Source organism: Geotrypetes seraphini, chromosome 2 (assembly GCF_902459505.1).
Source record: "Geotrypetes seraphini chromosome 2, aGeoSer1.1, whole genome shotgun sequence".
Classification (NCBI taxonomy): Eukaryota; Metazoa; Chordata; class Amphibia; order Gymnophiona; family Dermophiidae; genus Geotrypetes; species Geotrypetes seraphini.
The window spans coordinates 478,421,718-478,448,751 of record NC_047085.1 but is presented as its reverse complement, the minus strand read 5'-3'; the positions used below and the strand labels follow the sequence as shown (position 1 = coordinate 478,448,751).

General features: G+C 38.7%; 1 protein-coding gene across 3 annotated transcripts in view; it reads left to right on the top strand.

Annotated features, from left to right (window-relative positions):
- The window catches only part of DLEC1 (DLEC1 cilia and flagella associated protein), a 386,841-nt gene that overhangs the window by 155,425 nt on the left and 204,382 nt on the right, over positions 1-27,034 (top strand). For all 3 annotated transcript variants that reach the window (XM_033931738.1, XM_033931737.1, XM_033931739.1), the window contains 3 exons: positions 1,788-1,965; positions 20,384-20,477; positions 23,706-23,836. In XM_033931738.1, the coding sequence (XP_033787629.1) occupies positions 1,788-1,965; positions 20,384-20,477; positions 23,706-23,836 (403 nt within the window). The remainder of the gene's footprint in view (positions 1-1,787; positions 1,966-20,383; positions 20,478-23,705; positions 23,837-27,034) is intronic.

The window sequence follows — 27,034 nt, the reverse complement described above, 5'->3', positions numbered from 1 at the left end:
GAAGAGTGTAGTAAAATGGGATAAATCTCAAGAAATTACAATTCAAGAAGTTATCAAGAAAATCAAGTGTGTATTTATAAGATTATATGAATTTTTCTGATACACTTGTTGTAATATGCAAAAGTGAATAAAGAAATTAAAAACAAAAAAAAAAACAATTCAAGAAGTTGAGTTGGTTGTCCAGACTCTTACGGTTGCTAGTTTCCAAGTTTTATTAAAATTTGATTTGATCATTTAACTTTGAAGTGATATACAATAAGTAATAAAAACAAAACCACAAAAAAATATACAATAAAAATTTATAAAAAGCACTTATAATATACAATATACTAGACAGACATCAGCAAACTAACACAAAAGGGTAGAAGGGGTAACTACAATTTGGGTTTTTTAAAAGGCTAAAGAGATAACATAAATGGGAAGTACGATAAGGGAGGGGTGAGAGTTGAAAAAAGCATGTAATTAGCCTTGCTCTTCTAAAATTTTTAACCAAATTGCTGGAAAAATTACTCCGATGTTGACAAAGATAATAAACAAATAAGTCACTTAGCTCTGGATTATTTCCTGGAAGTTGTACATCGGGTACAGTAAAACCAGTTCTTAAGAAGGATGGGCTTGATAAGGAACAAATGTGTAACTTTAGACCAATATAGTTTTACTGTTTATGGCAAGAGTAAAGCAGCTTTACCACAACTGAAAACATATGTGGAACAAAATGGTTGTCTGGATAAAAATCAATTTGGATTTAGAAAAGCACACAGTGTAGAGACATTGTTATTGGCAACAACTGATGAGCCACATTTGGGAATGGATCAAGGTAACTATTTTTGTATGGTCTCCCTTGACATTTCCTCTACCTTTGATTCCCAGGATCATGAAATACTGCTGTTGAGGCTCAGGCAATTCAGGAAAGTAGGGACAGCATGGTTTAAGACATTCTTAACAGGAAGAAAGATGTGTATTCGTAGTAATGGAGAAATTTCAGCTGAAATTTTAGTTGGTTTTTGATTCTTAATCCTTATTCCAGATTATTGGTGTTTGTTTAACTTATATTGGTTACTTTTATTACTTAATTTATATTGGTTATTAATTAATTTAAATAATAATTGAATATATTACATTTTATATATGTTATATGTTATTTATTATTTTTCATTTTTTGATTGTTGTATTCATGTGTTTTCTGTAGACATTTGTGACCCCCGAGGCAGGCTTATGCAAGCCGAAACATGGACCGTGTCAGGTCCAATCAATATATTCTAAAAAAAGACTTCTTTGAAGAATACATCTCTTGACTTAGAGTTTGTTCTTTGGTGGTCCCATGGTCGGATACTCATAGGGCTATCCCTCCTCTGTGACTGGTTACTTTACTCATGGTGATTTAGTTCCTGTTTTTCTTTGTTATCCTTACACATTCAGCAAACCATTTGTAAACTATCCAGGAAATTATACAATGTTCCATTGTTACCAAAGTGTCATAAGCAAAACTGGTGTTGTGAAGGGCAATTCTGTCATAAGCCGCTTACATTTATGCAGAAGCTGTGGCCTAAATGTACAAAATAGGTGCGTATAAGTGTTCACTTACCTGAAAAATGTCATTTGGGCCCCTAAGTAATATTCCTCAAATAAGCACTCAAATGGCATAACATATAAGGGGGCATCCATATGGGTAGGGAAGACATTTAGGTAAGCTACTTAAAGAATACTCTGTCATTTGTATGCCTACTACATTTAGGTGCCCCCATAATAAGTCTCTGTCTTTATTCTTTGTGTTTGCTTCTTTCTAGTGAATCAGTGAAACGAGAGAAGATGCTTGCAGAAATAGAACCTGTGACAGCAGATGCTATTGTGCTGGATATAGATGCTAAAGGTGATACAGAACCCTTTAAAGTCCTTTTGGATCCTTATGCCATCATGCTTCCTGGAAAATATTTTATTGGTGCAACCATTAGAAAACAATTTAAGGTTGGTCTACTTTTGCCTGTACTTTTAGAGCTTGATTCATTAAGGCTTTCCTCTTATTTTGTTTCTATGGGAAAAAACTTTGATGAATGAGACCTTTAGAATTTTATTGCACAAATATACTTTCTTTCTTAAATTTTTTTATTCCAGGACAAGCAGACAGCATATTCTCACGTATGGGTGATGTCACTGACGGAGCCCCGGTATGGACCACTTTAAAAGTGCATTGCCACTTTAAGAGTTTAGAAAGTTCACGATAGCCTGAACCGCGCATGTGCAAGTGCCTTCCTGCCCGATGAGGGCGTGCAGTCCCTCAGTTTCTTAGTTTCCGCGGAGCTAAGAAGTCACGTTTTCAACAGCTGTTGAAAAATTTTTCGCTGCCTTCCCGCTCTCACAGTTTCTGACTGTTTAGTTAGTTTTTTCTTTTATTTCAATTTTAGTAAAAAAAAAAACAAAAAACAGTATATAGTAAACCAAATGTTTTTCTTTTTTCTTTTGCTGTGGTCGGTTTAGCCTCTGTGGGGCCTTATGGGTCGCCATACTGTTCTTTCTCCACCTTATGCCTGTTTTTCCATTCAGGACACTCCTGATAATTTTCCATTCGGGTGGTTGCTTTGCATCCTCCAATGGTTCTCGCAGTGTCAGGACCTCGGCCTTGCCACTTTCTTCTTCCCCTGCTCTTCTCCTCACCAGTGCATTCTCATGCGGGTTCTTCTGAAGCAGTTTCCCTTCGGCACTGTCAGGAATCCGGTACCCACTGACGTCTGTAATCCAGTGCCCAGCGCACTCCCGGCACCGCTAATCCAGCCTGCACCGAGATTGACATTGCTGCTCGGGCCTGCTCCTACCTAGGTAAGTTGGCTCACAAGTTTCTCCTTTGGGCTACAGGTCATTCTAGCAGTGAGTCCAATTCTGCCAACCTTGGTCATTGTAGCAGTGAGTCAAGTCCTGCCGACCTTGATCAGCACCATCTCTGACTCCGCTTCGATATCGATGAGTGCCTCGATACTGGCATACTCATCTTCGGAGCATGGAGCTGCACTGATGGTTTCGGTTCACAGGCCAGTGGTACCGCTGTTTTTTCTTTCCTGCAGTAACTTTTTCCACTCCACTCCTGATGTGTGCCTTGATACCGGCATTTTCATCTCTGGAGCATAGACCTGCACCGATGGTACCGGCGACGCAGCCAGCCGTACCGGTGTTTTCCTCTTCTGCAGCAGATTTCATTCAGTACTTCGAATACATGTCCAACTGTATTTTCAGTTGTTCGTGCCGATACCTTTGTCAACACCAACTCCTCCAGTGCCAGTTAGGTCTCAAAACCGGTAGCACTTGCACAGGAGTCTCCAAAGGTTCCAACATATGAAGCGACGCCAGTCATCTTTAATGTTGCCAGCATCGTTGTCAGTCTGGTCTGGGAAGGTCCTGCAGAAATTAAACTGTCGCCAGCCTTTGACACCAAATCCCTGACATCGATTCTGTATAGTTTGGGATTTGAATCTCGGGGGGGAGGAGGAGGGGGTTTGAGCAAGCTCTCAATCTTTCTGTAGCGGTGGGTTTTCCAACACATGCTTTTCTTTTACACTTCAGTAGTGTCTGGGGAATTCTCTTTTTCAAGATTCCTTAGGGGACTGTCTACACCTTGTGCCATTCCTTTGGAAGTTGACTTTGAAAAGTCATTCCCTTGGCAGTTGACTCTGCAAAGTCTAAAGAATTTTAGATACCTTGTGGAGTCAACTCTACAGGCTAGTGTGCAGGCCTCTGTATTTCTGGACAGAGTGGGCATGGCGATGGACCAGTTGGCCAATCGGCTTGCCAGAATCCTATCCTGACTACCTGGTCCAGTAACCATTTTACTTGGCACAAACCAGTTGCCATGTTTCACGTTGCCACGTTCCACTTCTCTCTGCTTGCATACGGTGTGTGTTTTTTTCAGCACCTCTTTTCTGTTCCAACCAGATCTGGTCTGACTTCGAGTGTCTGACCTTATCATCACCCACCAGGACAGGCTAGCAATTACGCCTTGTTTGGGAGATGATCTCTTTAGTGCTTCCATGGACATGCCTACTCAGTAGTTTCTATCCACAAGACCAGGTGGGACACTCTGGTCAAGCCCAAAAAGCTGCCTTCCCCGCATTCTTCTTCTCACTGAAGATTTGCTCCTCAATCTTTTCCTCCATTCAGGGCATAGTCAACGTCAACATTTTACAGTCTAGACCTCGTCCCTTCGGAGGCCGTGTTCAATTCCTCATACATCACTGAGAGCTTATCACCTCAGTTTTCTGGTTTCTCCTTTTCATAGGGCAGGGTTCTATGTTCAATGTTTTCACTCTACTCCCAGATCCTTTTTTCCAAGAGCGTCTGTTTTGAACCCTGCACACTCCTCCCTTCTTCTCTGATTGCCATAGAAAAGTCCTCCTCGATTAGCGTAGTCAGGGATTCTAATCCCATTTCTACTTGATTCCCAAGAACACTGGAGGACTGAGATTTTTCCAGGATCTCAGAGTTCACATCTTTTTTCTAGTTGAGAGGTTCTTCAGGACTCATCTCTCCTCATTCAGAACTACTGGCTATGCTCCCTGGATCTCACAGAAGCCTGCACACATATCCCAATTCATCCGGCTTCCAGAAAATGCCTCCGATGTCAAATCAATCGCTGCCATTCCCAGTACAGGGTCCTTCCTTTTGGTCTGGCATCTTCTCCAAGAGTCTTCCCGACATGTCTGATTGTGGTGGCCGCATCTCTCCACTCACACAGCCTTCCTGTCTTTCCTTTTCTGGATGACTGGTTGATCATGGCTGTTTCTTCAGGAAGTGGTCCAAGCAATTTCTCAGACCATTTCTTTTCTTCAGGTTCTAAAATTCAAAGTCAACTTCCCCCACTCACATATCATTTTGACTCAACGTCGGCAGTTCATTGGGGCAATCCTAGACACCACTTTCATGAGAGCGTTTCTTCCTCCAGATTGACTTCAGACTCTCATCCGTCTGTGGCAGCAATTGCTTCCTATTCAATCCATCTCTGCCAGGCACATGATGGTTCTTTTAGGCCACATGGCTTCAACTGTCTATGTAAGACCATTGGCAAGACTGCATCTTCACACTCCTCAGTGGACCCTTGCTTCTCAATGGTCTCAAGCAACGAATCGTCTCTCCCAACATATATCTGTGACACCATCTCTTCTGCTGTCGCTTCACTGGTGGATGACCTCTTCCACTCTCTCCAGAGGTCTCCTTTTTCACAAGGTCATTACGACAGATGCATCCTCTTATGCTTGGGGGGCTCATATAGACGATCTTCAGACTCAAGGTCTTGGGACTGCCAGTGAGTGGAAATTTTACATCAATTTCCTGGAACTCGGAGCAATGTTTTATGCCCTCAAGGCTTTTCATCATCTACTCTGCCCTCATGTCCTCCTCCTTTGCATGGACAATCAAGTAGCAATGTACTACATAAACAAGCAAGGAGGCACGGATTCTATCCTGTTGTGTCAGGAAGCCCAGAACATCCGGACTAGGGCAACAGCTTGCAATCTGTTCTTGACAGCTGTCTACATTCATGGGGAGAAGAATTCCCTAGCACACAACCTCAGCAGAATTCTTCAACCTCACGACTGGACTCTCAACTCTACAACTCTCCAGTCCATCTTTGCTTAATGGGGCACTCCACAAGTGGACTTTTTTGCGACTCCTCACAGTAACCAGTTGCCCCAGTTTTGTTCCAGACTTTACTCCCTCTCCATCTGGCACCAGCTGTTTTTCTTCTGGATTGGCGGGCCTGTTTCCTTTTTTTTTTACATTATATTTTTATTTTCAAATTTCATAAAAAGTGTACAGAATAATAAAATACATTTGATATATGCATGGTATCACTTTTATATCTATCACAATGTATGTCTGAATTTGATTTTCCCCTTCACCCTCCCCCCACCCCTTCACCACTTTAATATAATATTTTCAAATTTTATAAAAGTATATAACATATTAGAATACAATTGATAATTGTTCAATAACATATTTATATCTAATACAATATATTCTGGATAAATTTTATTCATTTTCCCTCCCCCCACCCTTCTATTATCCCTTAATCATTTGTTACATTTTGTATCATATATTATAATATATTATATATAAATTGTTTTCCTTACCCTCCCTATATGTGTGTCATAAGAAAATCTCTAAAAGAAGAAAGGAAGAAAAAGTATTCTATTATTTAATCATTACAGTATTTTGTCAATGGCCCCCATATTTTTATAAATTTATTATATGTCCCCTTTTGTATTGATATTGTTCTTTCCATTTTAAAAACATGGCATATTGTATTCCACCAAAATGTGTAGTTTAGGTTGTTGTAATTTTTCCAATTGTTAGTTATATGTTGAATGGCAACCCCTGTCATAATTAATAAAAGTTTATTATTTTCTGGTGAAATTTGACTTTTTTTTCTCATCATTGTTCCAAATAAAATTGTATCATATGATATTGCAATATGATTTTCCATTAATTTATTAATTTGTGGCCAAATTGAATTCCAAAATATTTTAATATAAGGACAGTAATATAATAAATGATCTAATGTCCCTGGTTCTAGATTACAGTGCCAGCATCTATTAGACTTAGAACTGTCTAGTTTTTGTAAACGAGTAGGGGTCCAAAAAGCTCTATGTAATAAAAAGAACCATGTTTGTCTCATAGATGCTGACACTGTACATCCCATTCTCCAAGACCAAATTAGTGGCCATTGAGATGCATTAATTTGATGTCCAATCTCAATGCTCCAAATGTCTCTTAGACCATTTTTTGGTTTTTTATTCAAATATCCAGATATTAATTTATACCACAATGCGGCTTGATGTCCCAGGAAGTCTGCTTTAAAGCATAAGAACTTTAAACTATATTGATTGTTTAATGATTTCCATTCAGGGAACCCAACCTGAATGGCCTGCTTCAATTGCAACCATTTAAAACTTTGTGTTTTATTAAGACCAAATCTATGTTGCAATTGTGAAAAATCCAGCAGTTTACCTTCTGAAATGATATCATCTAGAGATCTAATTCCTGCAATAATCCAGTTCTTCCAAAGGATTTGGGCTCCGCCTACTTTGATCTTGGAGTTTATCCATATGGATTGATTAGTTGATTTATATATTGGGATGGGTGTTAATTTATCAATAAATCTCAATGTTTTCCAAGTATCCATTATTATTTTATTTTCTCTGTATCTTTTAGGTATATTAATACTTGGTAAATGAACTAAATTTAGGGGAAACATAAGGCGCCATTCCAAATATAACCAATCTGGTGCATTATCTATAAGTTCTGGGAGGATCCAATACATACCCTGACGTAGAATATAGGCTTGATGGTACCTATAGAAATTTGGAAAATTTACCCCTCCCTCCTTAATTGATTTTTGTAAGGTTACTAAAGCTATTCTAGGTGTTTTACCAAGCCAAAGAAATTTTGTTAAAATTCTATTAAGCTTCTTATAAAAGGACCCCTGAAAATAAATAGGTATCATACTCATTTGGTAGCAAACCACAGGCAACATCATCATTTTAATAGTTTGAACTCTGCCCCACCAAGATATATGTAATGGGTTCCATTGTTCACATAACTCCGTTACTTTTTTTAATACATATTTTTCATTTTCTTTTACAGTATCTTCAATTGTTTTTTTAACTTGAATGCCTAGATATTTAAATCCTTCTTCTTTCCATATGAATGGAAAAATATCAAATAATCCTTTTACACAGTAAACATTCAAGGGTATAATTTCAGATTTATTCCAATTAATTTTATAACCTGAAAATTTGCCAAACTTATCAATTAATTCCAATAAAGAAGATAAGGTAGACTCTGGATTTCTCAAATAAAGCAAAATATCATCAGCATAAGCCGAAATTTTATATTCCATATCTGAATATGGAATTCCTTGTATCTCCCTCGTTTGCTGTATTGCTAACAATAAGGGTTCTAATACAACATCAAATAACAAAGGAGATAAAGGACAACCTTGTCTAACTCCCCTCTGCAATTGAAAACCATCAGATATCTTATTGTTAATATTTAATCTTGCAATCGGGAAGCTATACAATGTTTTTACCATTTGTATAAATCCAGAACCTATACCAAACCATTCTAAAGCCTGATACATAAAATTCCATTCTACCCTATCAAATGCTTTCTCAGCATCTAATGAAACTGTAAATGCCGGTTCATCCATTTTTTTTGATAAGTTTAGCATGTGAAATAATAGTCTAGAGTTATTGGAGGAATGTCTTTTAGCAACGAAACCCGTTTGATGCATATCTATAATATGTGGGAGAGCTTTGGCTAATCTCAAAGCCAAAATTTTCGCCAAAAGTTTATTATCAACGTTTATCAAAGATATAGGCCTGTAGTTTGAAACCAAAGTAGGATCTTTATTTGGCTTAGGCAAAACAATTATTATTGATTCAGCCATAGTACCTTTTATATTACCTTTTATAAGTTGTGTCTGATATAATTTTAATAAATGTGGGGAGAGGATATTTTGAAATGTTTTATAAAATTCTACTGTGTAACCATCACCACCTGGAGCGGATCCAACTCTAAGAGATCTCAATGCTGTTTCTATTTCTTTTAATGATATAGGTTCTTCTAAACTTCGTTTTATATGATCAGGAATCTTAGGTCCATTTATTAATTCTAAAAATTTTTTTCCATCTTTTTGTTTCTCCAAATAAGGTTCGGAAGAATATAGATCCTTATAAAAATTTAAAAATTGTTTTAATATTATATTTGTTTGATTTGTTATTATACCATTATCATCTTTTATTCCATTAATATTAGTTCTCCTTTTTTTTGCTTTAAGATAATTTGCTAATAATTTTCCCGCCTTATTAGAATTTCCATAATACACCGTTTGTTTGGAAAACAAATCTTTTCTTATCATTTTTGAAGTTAATTCATTATATTTACCTTTTACTTTCAAAAGAGCTTGCAAAACTTCATATTCCCATTTACTTATCAATTTAGCTTCTAATATTTTTATTTCTTTTTCTAATTCTATATATTGTTTTTTAATTTGTTTTCTAATAAAAGCTGAATATGATATGATATTACCCCTCATAGTTGCTTTAAATGCATCCCATACATTCTCTATAGATGTATCTTCCACTAAATTTATTTGAAAAAATTCATTAATTTGTATTTTAAAATTTTCCAAAAATTTGTCATCCACAAGCAATGCATTATCAAGTCTCCAAAGAGGTCTATTATTTTCTAATTGATCTAATTGTAATTCTATCCATATTCCCGCATGATCCGAAATGATAATAGGATCAATGGAGGCTTTAATCACTTGTTGCACTTTATTTGTTGAAACAAAAATATAATCTATTCTTGAAAATGATTTATGAACCTGTGAACAAAATGAATACTCCTGATCATTAAAATGAAGAATACGCCATATATCTTTCAAATCACATGATCGAACTAAATTATCTAGACCTAAAGATTTAATATTTTTACCTGGTTTTTTATCCAATAATGGATCCATTACAGCATTAAAATCTCCAGCCACCACTAAATTAGAGGCAGCCAGTGGTAATAACATATTTTGTAGCTTTTTGAAAAATTCTGATTGATTCGAATTAGGGGCATATATATTAAATAACGTCAGGGTATCATTTCCCATACCTATATCGATATGTATCCATCTTCCATGTGGATCTGAATTTTTTACTTTTATATTGGCCATACATTTTTTATTTATAAGGATTGCAACCCCTGCTTTTTTACCCACTGCTGGAGCAAAAAAACATTCTTTTATCCATCCACCTGATAATTTCTGTGATTCCTTCATATTAAGATGGGTCTCTTGCAGACAGTAAATATCTGCATTTTGTTTTTTTAAAAATGTTAATATTTTTTCCCTTTTAATTACGTGATTCAGGCCATTGACATTAATAGAATATATTTTAAGAGACATTATATATTTTTTTTTTTAGTCAAGGTTTGTTTATTAGTTTTTTATAAAATACAGAACAAGGAAGGAACAAACACATGAAGTGAATAGCATTAGATATGCTCAACGTTAAACAATTAGCTTTCTAAGTGGTTCAGCATAGTGAGCGCAATTAAACAATTAATAATATCAATCATCCAAACAAATTGTGTATAACAAAATTGGATGTCCATCCATGTGTGTGCAAGCATGAGAACAGTGGAAAAGAATGTAATGACAAGGGGAGGAGGGAGGGAGGAGGAGTAAGAAGTGAGAAACAGGAAAGTATATGTGGATGGTGTGAATGGTGGAAGCAAGTAGCTGTCCTATTGGTGAGAAGTGGTATGTAAATAGGACCTTAATAAGGACCATTTCTGCTGAAAATTCAGAGATTTGTTAGAAGTTTTGGCCAAATAGGCTTCAGTTCGGTACGTAAGACATACTAGGTTCCACCATTGAGAGCAAGAGGCTTGAGACAGGTCCTTCCAGCATGTAAGAAGAACTTTCAAGGCTAGGGATAGCAACAAGTCAAATAGAAAAGCATCTGAGTCAGAGATTAGGGTGGAAACAGAAAAGGATTTCAAAAGTAACATTTGATATGTCAGAGGGATATTTATGTGGAAGATGGAACATACAGTATCCCAGAGGGAGGACCAAAATGAGGAAATAGTTGGACAAGAGAAGAGAAGATGCTTGAGAGAGCCCACCTCTGAGTGGCAAGTCCAGCACTGGTCAGAATAAGCGGGGTTAATCTTATGGGATTTGAGTGGAGTCCAGGGCGCTCTATGAAGTAGGAAGAACATATGTTGAAGATTCGAGGCTGAACGAGATGTGTGAGAAGTGGAAAAATATATGTGAGACCAAGCTTCTTCGGATATGGGGGTACCCAGGTCATTCTCCCATGAGGATTGTAATTGAGTTAGGGGGACAGGTAGGAACGATTTAAGTAATTTGTAAAAGTGTGAGGCAGAGTGACCTAGGGATAGAAATTGGTGTGAGAGAGTGAATAGGGAGGGAGCAGTAGTGTGTAAGATCGGATATAGACCTGATTTTTTGAGTGAGGATCGAAGTTGAAGCCATCTGTAAAAGTGGGAAGCATTGACAGAGAAGGAACTCATCAGCTCTTGGAACGTGAGTAAGGATCCATTTGGTTGACATAAGGAACCGATATCCCAGATACCTAGATGAAACCAGGAGGGCCATGATATATGCTTCTTATCTATTAAAATCAGCTTATTATGCCAAATAGGACAAAGTGAGGATTGATTCCAGGGGATATCAAGTCGTGCGTCAAGGTCAGCAAGGACTTTGTGGGTCGTGGATATGATGGGATGGTTAAGAAGGTTGGGTATGTTCCTAGTGCCCATCAAGCGAAAAAGAGGGAAGGGGCTCATGAGAGAGGATTCAAGTCTTAACCAGTTGGGTATGTCCGAAGATAGAGGGGAGGAAAGCCACTCAGCACCCTGCCTCAAGAGAAAGGCCTTATGGTAGCAGTGAAGATCTGGGAAGTTAACACCACCCTGTTGAGAAGAAGCTTTTAATTTTTGAAGTGAGATTCTGTGGGGTTTGTTATTCCACAGGAAGTGAGACATTTTTGATTCCAAATGTTTGTATGTAGACGGTGGGAACAATAATGGGAACATGTTGAAAATATAAGTAATTTTAGGGACTACCATCATTTTTAAAGTGTCCAATCGACCCCACCATGAGAGGTGTAGGGGAGACCATTTAGAGAGAGTGGTGGTTAGTTGTGTAAATAGTTTAGAGGAGATTAATTGCATAGATGATCGAAGATCTCTATCAAATGGTAAACCTAAGTATTTAATTCCAGAGGGGACCCACTTGAAGGGCTGAGAGGAGATATTGAAAGGGATACACGAATCATTAAGAGGCATAATTTCCGTTTTGTCCCAGTTGATTTTGTATCCCGAGATCAGAGAGAAGGAGGAGATCAAGCGAATTAGGGAAGTTAAGGAGGGTTCTGGGTCAGAGAGATATAATAGGACGTCGTCAGCATAAGCGGAGATTTTGAATTCGTTGTTGGATATAGATACTCCCTTGATATCTAAGGATTGCCTAATAGCTACAAGAAGGGGCTCCAAGGCTAGATTAAACAATAAAGGGGATATGGGGCATCCTTGTCTTGTGCCTCTGTGTAGTGTAAAGGGGGAGGAGGCAGTATCATTAACAATTAGTCTAGCAGTAGGGTTATTGTAGAGAAGGGAGATCATGTGGATAAACATAGGAGGTAATCCAAATGCAGACAGAACAGCAAATAAGTATTTCCATTCCACCCTGTCGAACGCCTTCTCGGCATCAAGAGAAACGAGAATGGTTGGGTCAGGGTTTGACGAGGTGGAATGGAGCACATGACATAACAATCTGGTATTATCTGCCCCATATCGACCCTTCATAAAACCAACTTGGTCCCTGTGAATCAAAGCAGGCATAACTTTCTCTAGTCGAAACACTAATATTTTGGTGAAGATTTTATAGTCCAGGTTGAGTAGGGAAATAGGACGATAGTTCTTAACGAGCTGGGGGTCTCTGTCTGGTTTGGGCAGAACAATAATGTTGGCTTCAAGAAATCGATGAAGGTTAGCTGAGGTGGACATCAGACCATGATAGTATGATAGTAGATATGGTGACAGGAAGGAGGAGAACGATTTGAAGAATTCAGAAGTCAAGCCATCAGGACCGGGAGTCTTAGCAGAGGGCATGGAGGAGATGGCATGAAGAATTTCTTCTGTAGATATTGGCTGTTGTAAGGGTTGTTGTTGAAGAGCTGAGAGGGTGGGTAATTTGAGAGAGCAAAGAAAGTCCGATATGGAGTTATCATCAGAGGAAGACTCAGAGGAGTAGAGTTGATTGTAGAAAATGCGGAATTCCTCAAGGATATCTTGGGTAGAGGTGCGCAGGAGACCATTAGGGGATTTGATGTGAGAGATCCTTTGTTTGGTGCGCCGACCTTTGAGATAATTAGCAAGGAGACGGCCCGATTTATTAGAAGAAGAATAGTAAGTAGCGGATCTTCTAAATATGGATGCTGAGGCCATTGAGCTGAAGATTTCGTTGTACTGGAACTTCAGTGATTGCAGTGTTTTGTATAGGGAAGGATCATGGCGATGGTAAAGCTGTGTCTCGTATGTATGAATGTCTGATTCCAATTGGTTCAAAGTAGATTTGCGTTGTTTGAGTTGAAAGGCTGAGTAGCTGATGATTTCTCCTCTGAGCCAGGCTTTATAGGATTCCCAAACAAGGGAAAAGTCCGAAACTGAAGAAGTATTTGTGTCGAAGAAAGCTTGCGATTCAGTCCTGATGTGTGAGAGGAAAGTCTCGTCTTGTAAAAGAAAATTGTTGAGGCGCCAGTGACGAGAAGAAGGATAAGCAGACCATTGAATAGTACAGGATACAGCTGCATGATCCGATATAGTGATGTCATGTATTTTTGCAGAAGAAACTAGACTCATCAGGTCTTTAGAGCCCAATATGTAATCAATCCTTGAGTGAGATTTATGAGGAGCAGAGTAAAAGGTATAGTCCCTAGTAGTAGGATGTAAAATTCTCCAGAAGTCAATCCATCCAAATGAATCCATTAATCGGCGAAGCGCAGAGCGGACTCCCAGTTTAGCTGGGCGGCAGGTGGAGGATCTGTCAATGAAGGGGTCGATGGGGAAATTGAAATCCCCTGCAAATATGGTGTGGGATGACAGTGAAGTTGTGCTGATCGTATGAAATGATTGGAAGAACGCGGAGTCATCAGTGTTGGGGGCGTAGATGTTGAAGAGATTCAGAGGTTGACCTGCTATAGAGCCCTCAACATAGGACCATCTGCCAGCAGGATCAAATTTATGAGACGAAAGCTGGAAATTTAGAGATCTTTTCAAGAGGGTAATAACACCATTTTTCTTTCCTTGAGCCGGTGCAGAAAAGCAATGTTGGACCCAGCCACCAGACATCTTCTGTGCCTCTTCGGAGGAGAGATGAGTTTCTTGGAGCATACAAATATCAGCATTGAGATGCTTAAGGTAGTGCAGAATTTTCTTCCTTTTAATTGGGTTATTTATCCCTTTAACATTCAGAGATATAATATTCAGGTTAGCCATGTATAGAGAAGGACCTGAGTGTAGACCATAATAAGCTGAGAGCGGTCAAGTTCAATATATGCAGAAAAGGAGAAAGGTAATCACACCAATGAGCCAAGTGAGGGAGAGAGTGTAAGGGGGAAGTGACGGACTCATGTTTGCAATGAACTAGTATGATAAAACAAACAAAGCACAAGAAATGGGGTCGCATGCTGTTAAGAGGAGCTCAGTGAACCGCTCCATCGCTCGCCCCTAGAAAACCATGAAAAGAATCAGATTCAGCCCTTTCAGAGCCTGCGCATACAGAGAAAGGTAGAGCCTATGAATCAAGACATAGCTCCCACTGAGTCATCAAGGTATTTTTGGAGATCCGTCGGAGAATCAAAATTTTTAGTAGTGTTATGGTAGGTTATACGCATCCTGGCGGGGTAATAGAGCCCATATTGTGCTCCAATGCTCCTGAGCTGAGGTCGCATAGATAGGAAGGCCTTTCTTCTTTGAGCGGTGGCTTTGGAGACGTCAGGGACAAATAGGATCCTTTTACCATCCACTGAAAGATTCTGAGCAGATTTTGCAGCTTGTAATATTTGAAGGGCTTGTGGGTACCGTAGAAGCTTGAAAACAATGGGACGTGGAGGTTTAGAGGGTGATGGAGGACCTGATGGGACCCTGTGCGCTCTTTCAATTTCCAGAGGGGGAGAGAAATGGAGGTTAAGGATGTCAGGAATGAAAGAATGTAAAAATTGAAGCATATCTTTCCCCTCTTTAGATTCAGGGAGGCCTATGAGGCGCACATTGCTTCGGCGCATACGATTAGATAAATCCTCCATATCTGATTGAAGAACAGTGAGTTTTTGCAGGTCTCGGTTAATGTCCCTGTACTGGGAATCATGGGCTGCCAAACGTTCTTCAACGAGTTCTAATCGGGCATTGTGTTGTTTTAACTGCACAACTATAGTGGTCATTTCAGACTTAATGTCTGCGGTTGCAGCCAGGTTTTCCTGCATAAGTTCGCGCAGGACTTGCAAGTCGCGCGCGATCGAGGCTCCATTATCAGCGGAGTCAGAGGTCGGGGCCTTACCGGGAGACGGCGGTTCATGTTTGGACCGTTTGGGAGCCGGGTGCGTCGTGGCTGAGCTCGTGGTGGGAGCGGAGTCGGTCTTGCTAGATTTGCTGGCCATCTCTGAACGTACCGGTAGTGATTTGTGGTTGCAACGTGCGCTTTTTCGGGCTGAAAAAATGTTAAATCGGCGAGGCTGCAGCGGAGACGAAGCACTAAGCGGCCATCTTATTTGCAGGCACGTGACGCCCCCGACATTATATATTTTAATACTTTTCATTATCTTATTCTTCCCTTCCTCCTTCATATTTAATATCCAAAAAAATTTTCTTCATGACACACATATTTAACCCTAATTTATCTCCCTTAATTATTCTAATAAATATTCTCCTTATCCCTCCCTTTCCCACCCAATACATTGGCTGCTTAAGGATACACATTGGAATTGTAATCCTAACAGTCTCCCCATTCCAGGCAATCAATATTCAATTGTTTAAACAAATTTCCCTTCTATCTATCTATATTGATCTTTTATATTTATTTAATCAGTTTCCATAACATTTTATTAATGTATCATTTTCCTTTTAACAATATGTTAATTTGTATTTCCTTAGTATTATGATTTCAACATATGATTATTTTAAACATATATGCAGTGTATTATTTAATAATTTTCCTATATTCTGTTCTTTCTTTCATATAATTATTATTGTCTTTTCTTTGTATTGTTTTCTTCCATTTCTTCAAATATTTCGATATGTTATATTTTCTGTTTTTTCATAAAGTCTTCAAAACCATCTTAATATATTATGTTAATATATCATAGGTTCTGGTTTAGAGAGAAACTCTTTTAGTTTTTCGGGATCCTCAAAATATAATGACTTGTCTCCAGATGACACTCTCATTTTCGCCGGGTAGTATAGACCATATTTAAATCCTTTTTCTTTGAGTAGAGGTCTCATGTCTAGTAGTCTTTTCCTTTTAGTTGCTGTGTTTTTGGCGAAGTCTGGTAAAAACCATAATCTTGATCCTTTATAATTTAAGTTTTTATCTTTTTTTGCGGCATTTAGTATCTCTAGTGCTTGTTGGTATCTCAACATTTTGAAAATGATTGGTCTTGGTCTGTTTTTATTTTCTAAATTTTTAATTGGGATTCTATGCGCCCTTTCAATTTCAATTGGTTGTTTCAAGTCTAATTGTAGAATTTTTGGAATTAAATTTTCAAGGAAAAGGATAGTATTTTTTCCCTCTAAATTTTCTTGTATTCCAAAGAGTTTGATGTTCTTTCTTCTTCCTCTATTCTCGTAATCCTCCAGTTGATCTTTTAATTTATTTAATTCCAGGTTGTCGTTTTTACATCTTTTTGATTCACATTCTATAGTTTCCATTTTTGATTCTAGTTCAGTTGTTCTTTTGTTGTTAACTTCCATTTGTCTATGTATATTTAAAATTTCTTCTTTCATTTCAGACATATTAGTTATAGTTTCTTTAAGCATTTGTTTGATTTGTTTTAATTCTTCCATGACTTCAGCTTTGCTTAATGTGTCTGATTCTTCGATAGGAAGTGGTATTTTGCTTGGTGTTATTTGGTCTTGTTTCTGTCTTTTTGCAGATGTACCAGCCTCATTTTTGTTTTGTCTGGTACTTGTCATGTTGTTGTTTTCTTTTTTCTTGGTTGTTCTTATTTCTTATATTTAGTCTCTTAGATTTAGATTTGATATTCTTAGGTTTTTAATCTCTTTACTTCCAAGATTTAGTTTTATCTTTTGAAGTAGAAATTTTCTTTTTAAGTCCTTTTCTTTTTTTTTAGTTTTCTGTCACAATATTGAGTATTCCTTTTTTAGTTTATTTATCTCTTTAATATTAGCTAGATGGTTATTTGTGATTTTTCCTTCTTTTTCCTTTACTTATGTCAATTTAAAAAAATCTTTCCTTTTTTTCTTTTATTTTTCTCACTTTACTGTTTCAATGAAGGAGGGAACATTCAGTCCAACAACATTTCCTTCTCTTAAATCTCTCTTGACTTTCACTCTCTCTTTCAATGAGACACCATTTCAGCGTTGACAAAAAAATTCTTGGTATTTATTTATTTATTTTTCTCCTCTCACAAGCCCAATCTCAGCCCCAATTGAGGAGAGCAACACTTTATAGAATTATTTTCCTTTATTTTGAGCAATTTGAAGCAATTGTCTTCTGTTTTTTTTTTTTTTTTTTTGCTTCTCTTGATTGCCACAATGTCTTGCTGCTTCAGTTTTTTAAAGTACTAATTTTAGTACCGCTTTGAAACTTTCCTCTTTTTGGTCAATTTTTCTCCAGCTTGGCTTCACCCTCTGTCATTTATTAGTCTCCAATGGTGCACCGATCTGTTACTTATCTTCAATATTTCTTTCAATATCTTTCAATATCTCGCCGTTTCAATGTTTAGAAAAAAATCAGCAATCCTCCTGCAGCTCCTCTCACAAGCCCAATCGCAGCTGTGATAGAGGAGAGCGAAATTTACTCAAGTATTTCTCTCTTTCGGCTTTTCATTTACAGGCTGTTTCAGCGCTGCATTTCAAATCTCACAGTATCATTATAGATAAAAAAAAACGGTACTTTATCTTCAATATTAGCGTTTAAAAAAAAAATCGGCAATCCTTTCTTCCGGCTCTCCTCTCACAAGCCCATTCGCAGCTACGATAGAGGAGAGCAACATTCACTCCAGTAATTTTTTTTATATTTCAATAATCTCCCAAGCAACTGATTTTCATCTGTTTTTAGCGCCTCACCATTCAATTCGCCGCCATTCCTCTCTCAGCTTTTCTCTCCCAAGCCTCTTCAGTTTCGTCGAAGGCTGGCAACATTCATCGGTTTATTTTTCATATATTATGTTAAACAATATCATGACACAATCATCCTCTATATCTGTGCCTCTATCTCTGTCTTTTGTTTACTCACACGCTTCACTTTCTCGGCGCTGCAGTCAAGTCTCATAAAACCGTTGAAAAAAAACGGCACTCTGCCTTTTCAGCTCACACTACTTCAGCTTCGCTTCAGCTTTAGTAAAAGAGGATATTTTCATTTGTCTTATGTTCAGCTTCTTTAATAATTATTTTTTGATGAATTTTTTTAGAAGGAAAAATTTTTTTTTAATATTCTGTGCCTAGTTGTAGAGGAGCTTTGCGATTACGCTTCCATTCGTGATCGCGTTAAGCCACGCCCCCCCTGGCGGGCCTGTTTCTATATGCATTCCCTCCACTTCCTCTCATGTTGAGAACTTTATTCAAGCTCAAGAGAGAAGCAGCCACCATAATTCTCTTTACTCCATGGTGGCCCAGGTAACATTGGTTCTCCCTTCTCCTTCAACTCAGCTTCAGGGAGTCTATACATCTTCTAATATTTCCTACTCTGTTCCCTCAGACTCAGAAATCACTGATTCATACCAATCTGCAATGCTTTCCCCTGACAGTTTGGTTTATCTCGGGCTGCATCCATCTCACTTTCTCAGCCTGTTCATTAACTTCTGGATGTTTCCAGGAACCCAGCCACTCAACAATGTTACCATCAAAAGTGGCCTAGGTTTTCTTCCTGGTGTCTTCTTTATCTTCATGTTCCACCTTCATTGACAGTGGAATTGATTTTGGATTATTTTCTTTTTTTGTTGATTCGAGTCTCTATCTCTCAGACTTCTTTTAAGTGCTATTGCAGTTTTTCCTCTGTCAGTCAAGGGTCAACCTCTTACTGCTTATCCTCTGGTTTCCAAATTCAAGACAGGGCTTTTTCATGTGTAACCACACCTCATGCCTTCTCCTGTCGTTTGGGCCCTACTGTAGTCCTTTCCACTTGGTTTCCAGGTTTATGAAAGGATTTTTTTCGCTGTGAAACCACCTCTACAGACTCCACATGTCGTCTGGGACCTTACTATATAGTTCTTTCCAGTTTGTTGAAACAGCTCATCTTAAGTTTCTTGCCTGGAAAGTGATTGTCCGTATTGCTCTCACCTCTGTCAGGAGGGTCGTTGAATTACAAGCATTAGTAGCAGATTCACCCTTCACAGTTTTTCATCATGACAAGGTGGTTCTGCGTACACGTCCAAAGTTTTTTCCAAAAGTTGTCACTTTTCATCTCAATCAGTCAATTGTTCTGCCTGTGTTTTTTCCTACTCCTCATTCTCATGCTAGAAACACTGCTTTGTATACTTTGGCCTGTACGGCAGCTTTGGCTTACTACATTGACCGGACAAAGCCACAGCGAACTTCTCCCCAACTTTTCATTTCTTTTGATCACCCTGTATTCAAGCAAACGATTTACAACTGGCTGGCTGCCTGCATCTCTTTCTGCTATACCTAGACTGGACTGGCACTGGAAAATAGTGTCACAGCCCACAAAGTTAGCGCTCTGGCAGCTTTTGTTGCTTTCCTTAGATCTACACCATTGAGGAAATCTATACAGCTGTCACCTGGTCCTCAGTACATACCTTCACATCTCACTACTCTCTGGCTTCTTTTTCCAGATTGGGCACTTTACCCAATCTGTATTTCAAAATTTATTTTCTTAGGCCAACACTCCCACCATCCCATCTCAGTTAGCTTGGAGGTCTTACATACGTGAGAATAGGCTGCCTGCTTGTCCTGGGATAAAGCACAGTTACTTACCGTAACAGGTGTTATTCAGGGACAGCAGGCAGATATTCTCACATATGAGTGTCGTCACCGACAGAGCCCCGGTACGGACCACTTTAAAAGTGCATTGGTTGAGAAATACTGGAGAGATTGATGATCCCTAACCTCAAAGATACTGTAAACTTGGAAATTGGAATAGTGGATTTCCTACTAACTGAAAATAGACATACTTTCCAGTTTGTTGAAACAGCTCATCTTAAGTTTCTTGCCTGGAAAGTGATTGTCCGTATTGCTCTCACCTCTGTCAGGAGGGTCGTTGAATTACAAGCATTAGTAGCAGATTCACCCTTCACAGTTTTTCATCATGACAAGGTGGTTCTGTGTACAAGTCCAGAGTTTTTTCCAAAAGTTGTCACTTTTCATCTCAATCAGTCAATTGTTCTGCCTGTGTTTTTTCCTACTGTGTTTTTTTTGAAGGTTTCAGGTATAAATGAAAAACTTTCCAACTTCAGTTCTTGTGATGAGTATAAGTTTTTTAGCCATGCTATATGGCTAGATCTTTAGGATCATTGGAATAGTCCATTATAAAATGAATCTATGCAGAAATTTTGATGTTCACTAAGCAAATATTTCTGCTTTGTAGTATCTAACATTTTGCATTATCTCTCTTTTTATTCTTTAGATGTGGAATAACAGTAAAACAGCCATTACATATGAATGGGAGAAAATCATTGACTGTGACATTATTCAAATCGAGCCATACACTGGAAATATAGGTATATTTTTATAGCTTTATTTTTATTTTGTTTATAAATATCTCCAAGACAAAAGTGATGTACAAATTTTAGGGACAACCATCGAACTCTCCGATAAAGCTAAATATCTGGGAGTCATTTTAGATGCCCGTTTGTCCTTTCAACCTCATATTCTTGCTAGGGTTAAGAAGATTTATTTCAATCTTAAATCTTGCTTGTCTGGTGCCAATTTTAAGTGCGCTCTACAATCTGTAGTGTTGCCCAGTTTGGACGATTGTAATTTGGTGCTGCTAGGTGTTCCCAAGAGTGCAATTCATGCGCTACAAGTTACACAAAACTCGATTATTCCTGTTCCGTTTGGTATTGGGAAATTTGACCATGTGTCTGAATTTTATGTGAAACTTTACTGGTTGAAGATTGATTTTAGAATACGATATAACCTGCTGTTGCTCACTTACCTTTGCCTTCATGGAATGGCTCCGAGATACTTAATCAACTGTATATCTGAGTATGTACCATCACATAGTTTACGCTCTGCTCAAACTAGAGTTTTATGTTCCTACTATACAGCAGGCAAAGTTGAAAGTCACGAGAATGGGAGCTTTTTCCTTTGAGGGTCCAGATGCGTGGAATGTCATTCGATGTATATTAGAAAGCAAAAGGACATGATTGTTTTTAAGAGGCTTTTGAAGAGACATCTTTTTTGTGAAATGAAGCATGAGCAATTGTATTGGGTAAATTGTATGATATGTTGATGACATTTGTACATGTGTGTCTTATGGTTGTTTGTAATGCTTATTGTGAATGTGGTATTGTAACACACCTTGTTAAAAGGGGGATATAACTAAATAAACCATAACAAACATCCACAACACCAACTATACATGTAGATCCCTCCACAACAAAATTCCAGCAGTTATTGCACATTATACATAAACAATCGTAAAAACACTTTATCCTAGGACAAGCAGGCAGCATATTCTCACATGTGGATGACGTCATCTATGGAGCCCGGTACAAACTGTGGTAAAAGTGTACTGGCCCTTTAAGCTTTGCGAAGCTTCGAGACTTCCCGCACTGCACATCATGCTTGAGTGCCTTCCTGCCCGAAGTCAGCGCACGGTTCCTTAGTTCTTCATTTCACATGGAGCAAAGAAGTAGTGTATTTTTGGACTCTGTTGCCTTCCCGTCAACTGACTCTTTTTGCCAGGGTTTTCTAAACCATTAATTATTTTCTTATTTTAAAATATATATATATAAGAAGGAAAGGAAAAAATTTAATTTTTTAATTCGTCCTCAGTTCAGCCGTTGGGTCCACTTCGTTTATTTATTTATTTTTTCTTCTCGGTTGCCAAAATTTATTTATTTTTTCTTCTCATTTCCAAAATTTTTCCTTTGATGTCAAAGCCCCTTTCCCGTTTAAAAAGTGTTGTAGGTGCCAGTGCTCTATATCACTCACTGACACACATAGTTGATGTATCCAGTGTTTAGGACCTGAGCATCGTGTTGAAACTTGTGCTCAGCACTCCTAAAAGGCTCGTCGTCTTCAAAAAGAGCCTTGTGTGGGCTGACTTTTGCCCGCCGAGTGAGTGAATTTCCAGCCAGTTGCTAGATCCTGTGGGGAGTTTTCCACTTCTGTGAGTATGCTTAACTGAAGGCTGTCTACTATGGGTGCTCATTGCACACAGCAGGTTAGTTCTACGTTGTTCTTCAATGTTTTGCTGGATTGTCTTTGTGCCCGTTTATTTCTTGTTTCATGTTTTGCAGAGCAGACCAGGTCAGAAATTGTTTATGATGCTAGGGATCTTCCCTCATACCCTCTTGTCATGGATTTGAACAGGTATGTTGCTTGGCTTTGGGACTCCACTGGATATGTTTCTAGTTCTCAGTCAAAGGGGAAGGAGCAAGTGCTCAGGAAAGTGTTGGATTTCTGCATCTCCCAGATTGCAGGTTGGGATTGAACACCTAGTTTATGGAATCCTACAAGGACTAACAGAAAGAAGATTATTGAAGGTAGAAACCCAATTTTCCATTAAGGGCTGTGCTGGGAAAGCCTGTTAACACTGTTTGGGAGAAACAGGTAGGGCTAGCCCCTGGGTTGATGAAAGGAACTGGAGAAGTTAGACAGAGAGATCAGTACTGCTGGAAGAAGCTGGGGTGAAATGGAGACCCTGTAAAGATAGAAGGGGAATATGCTGTATGCCCATTAAACTGCCCGCCTGAGTGATGTGCTTTGTGTTAAAAGAATAACAAGCTATTCCAGTTTAAGTTGGTGAATAAAGTTTTATTTAACTGATTGGGGAAAGAAGTGTGGACTCTCAGATTTGACTGAAAGGGTGCACAAAAGGCATTAGTGGGCTCTTTCCCTCTACTGGTATCCCGGTGGTGGTTCTACGGGATCACAACATTTAACTTGTTAATCGCATTATTTATGCATTAAATATGCAAGCCTAGTATAAAACACAAACATCCAATGTATTCATCTAAAATTAATACAGACATAACAATATATTACTCAGGTTCCCACTCCTCCCAATTCAAAGATATTTCTGAAATAACCATGTGTGAAAGCCTTCCTGAATAACATATAGACAGATTTCTTATTTCACTAGGCCTAGTGAAATTTTCTTTCTAGCAGTAACCAGTCTACAAACGTTACAAAAAGGTATTACTAACTGCAACTCTCAAGATGAGCGTAAATACTGAGTTGGTTGATACAGAGCTATCAAATCTTGCAAATATCCTAGGCATATACCATGTAAAATCTTAAAAATGAAGATCAAGCTTTTAAATTAAATTTTTGCTTCAATTGGCAACCAATGCAATTCTCATAAAAGCAGGGTGATATGATCAAGTCCGCCTCCCCCAATATCAATATGGCAGCAACATTCTGCAAAGTTTGTAGCTGTTTAATTTGTTTAACAGGGAGACCTAACAAACACTCTATTTATAACTTGGGTACCTTATTGTAACTTCCCTTGAGCTCAGATTTAGTGTAGGCAAGTAATGACATGTTTTTGAAACACATGTTTATTGAAAAAGAACAAGCAGTAATATTACAAAAGGAAAGAAACATCAATTTTTTTCTGTGCTAACCACCCACAACTCATTACCTCCCCTCCCTCCCAAACAAGTAATTAAATTTAAAAATCCATAATAAACAAGCATGTTTCTGCTAAAGATTGAAAATAACACAATTACAATACACTATCCAAAAGTTAAAGGAAAGTTTTATTTTTTTTCCCCCAGAGCCAAATGAGTGCTGTGAATTGGAAATTAATTTGACTGGAGGAAGAAATAGATTTGTTATCCATAAACTCAGATGTAATATCCAACACTCTCCTGAACCTGTTTTACTGCATGTTGAAGCTTCATTCAAGGTAAGTAAAAGAATATATTTCATTTCAGGGGATTTTTTTTCTATCTACAGCCACTTCTCACTGGGAGTTGTTCCCTTCTCCATTTAAGCTTTTAGGTTGGTTAGTAAACTAAAGATATTACATTTTATCCTAGGACAAGCAGGCAGCATATTCTCAAATGTGGGTGACGTCATTCACAGAACCTGGTAGGGACAGTGCAAAAGTGTACTGTCATTATTTGGCCACAGTTTTCTTTATCCATTTAAGCATTCCCTTGTTCTCTCACTCTTTCCCCCTTCTTTCCACCCTTTACCTTCGATACTCTTCTTTCTGTTAGTCCCTGTAGGATTACACATGACCCGTCCTCTCAGTGGTTTGGAATAGCCTGCTTCTTTCTGCCACAGTTATTCTCCTTACAGGCTTAAAGACTGAAAAGTCGCGAGACCGCTTATGACTGGCTTTCCTCCCGGCGTCGATAAATAAGTTGCACACGCAAATTTATATATTCAGCTTTTGTCAGGAAATACAGAATCTGGAGGTAAAATTGCATGCAAGTTTATAGAATCAGGGTAATAGAGGGCTATTTCTAAATTTAACAAGGAGTTTTGGTATACTGTGAGCTGAAGCAAATACATTTTTAAAGGACAACTTGATCTTCTCCTTGGTGCCTTGCAGCTGTAATCATTTTTCCTCAATGTCCATCCAGCCTCTGCATGAAAATTACCCCCATGATCTTAGATTGAAATCACAGAGAGGCCTGTGTGTCAGTCATAGTGAATTTTTCACCTTTCTGAATCAAAAGCCATTTATTGACGTGGAGAGGCATAATCAAAACATAGTGTCACCGGGCGTGGCCGTAGCCACACAGGGCAGGCCAGAAGTGCTCGGAGCACACGGGGCTGACCGAGCAGCAATCAGCTTTTGGAGTGGTGGATTAAATGGTCAGCTAAATTTACACAGTTCCTCAACGTTCAAAGCATAAAGTCTTTTATTCCAAAGAATAATAGGCAAAGCATTTCAACAACAGTTCAAACAAGCACTGCAAAAATATTCAAGAAAATAAAGATCAAAAATTCTTCATCAAAAGATTTCCTTTACACACCAGATTCCTTCCGTGCAATATCCCAATTTACCAAGGCTTTAGCAGTGCTCAAGTTCAACTTTCAACTTCAATTGCTCAAACCCAAAATCCAAATATCAAGCAAAACAAAAAAGCTTCTAGAATACAGGCCAATAGATCTGGGGCCTACACTGAGGCAGGTCTTTCATTTATTTCATTCCCTCAGTGAGCTAAACCTTCCATACAGAGAAACTCATTCATTTACTTTCAAAACTTCATATTCAAAAATGGTTCTTAGGCAGTGCCTGCCTGGACTTGCCACACTGAGTTTTTGTTCCAGCTAAACTCAGGGGCAGAAAGGGGCCTCCTCCCACACTTGACCAGTGGATGTGATCCCTCCCCAAATAGGACCCACAATCCAGACAAACAGTTAAAGGCATCTTCCCTGGCTGTGTGGAGCTAACTACCACAGCCAGAAAAGAAGAAAAATAAAACTCCAATAACTTTCCTTTTCTAGTTCCACACTTTCTTAGGTAGCTTTAGAGGTTTTAAAGTTTTAGAGCAGCAGTATATAGCAGTCAATACTGTTAAAGAACAAATATTGCATTTCTGCTCAGCTTGGGAATACTTCAACAACAGGTTTATAATAATGTCCAGGTTCAGAACAGCCCTGCTTCAGCCATAGTCTATGTCCATAGCATATTCATTTGCCTCTGAATTCCCTTCAACAAATTTCATAGCCTCTTCTGGATAAGCATTCTCATTACTTTCTCCAATATCATCCAAGTAATCATTAAATGCTTCAGTATCAAAAGCATCACTGGTAAGATTACATTCAGGGCTAACCTGTGTTTTGAATTGTGTAGTGCTCCTCCTTGCTCTAGGTATTAGTTTCTCCTCACTGTTCCATTCTCCTCCAGGGTTGGATTGATTAGGTGGCTGCTCCCTTTGAGCCAGCTGCCTGTTCTTATAGGAGTTTTGGTAACGAGGAACAAGTATGCAGTGTTCCCTAATGTGTTGCACTGAATTAGGTCCTCCATAGTTGTTGTGTGTAACCTGCTCAAACACCCCACTAGGAACAATCAACCTAGCTCTGCTAATTCCTACAGAATCTTGTTCCCCTCTTTCAGCCCACAACTAGGAGAATACAAATGGTTATATTTTCCTTATGTACTCCTGGATCTAGGCTGGGGTGTTGGCGGTGTCACCTTGAAAACTGGCTTTATTTCCTCCTGCCTGGTTCTAGTAACAGGCTTCCTTGGGCCTAGCTTCACAGTCACAGGGGCTACCCTGTGACAATACATCTAAGTCTGATTCAGACATATGGCGCTAGACACCCAAAGTCGGCAGTGGGAAAATGCCCATTTTCGAAAAATACATCTAGAATTTTTTTTTTTTTTTTTAAATCGTCTATCTGGAGGTCCAGGCTATTGTTTGTCCAGACCACAAGGATATCTATGTTTATACCACATTTTCGACAAAAATTTTGTCCAAGTCCCAAACACCCAGAACAAGACCATTTGACATGGGAGGGGCCAATCTTGTAATGGACTGGCCACCCAGACATGGCAACGAAGCAGTGGGGCACCTTAGAAGGCACTGCTGTGAACTTCAAAACATAAACATCTTACCAGAACTCCCTTATAGGTTATGGTGAGGCCCCCCCAACCCATTATACCCACTTATCTACAACCCCAATAGCCCTTATGGCTGCAGGTGGTACCTATATGGCAGTAGAGTAAGGTTGGGGGGGAGGAATTTGGGGGGTGCACATGTTCCACCATAAATGTAGAGATTAGAATGGTTTATGAGCCTGGGTCCTCCTCTCTGTGGTTCACTATCCCACCCCCCCAGGCTATTTAAGACACCTCTATGCAACTCTACTATGCTTTCCTATACCAGGTGCTGATGTTCTAGAAACAGGTATGTACTTTTATATTCTTTGTGGGGGGGTGAAGGGGGTCAGTGAACACTGGGAGAGTCTATAGGGGTCTTTACTTTGTCTCTGCAGTGGTTATCTGGTCATTTTGGGTACCTTTACGGCACTTATACTTGTATTTGCATTGGTCTAACTCACAATGTTTAAGTTCCGTCCAGGATGTCTAGTAAAACATTCAATTATCCCTGCAGGACAACTAAGTATAGGTTGACCCCCCATC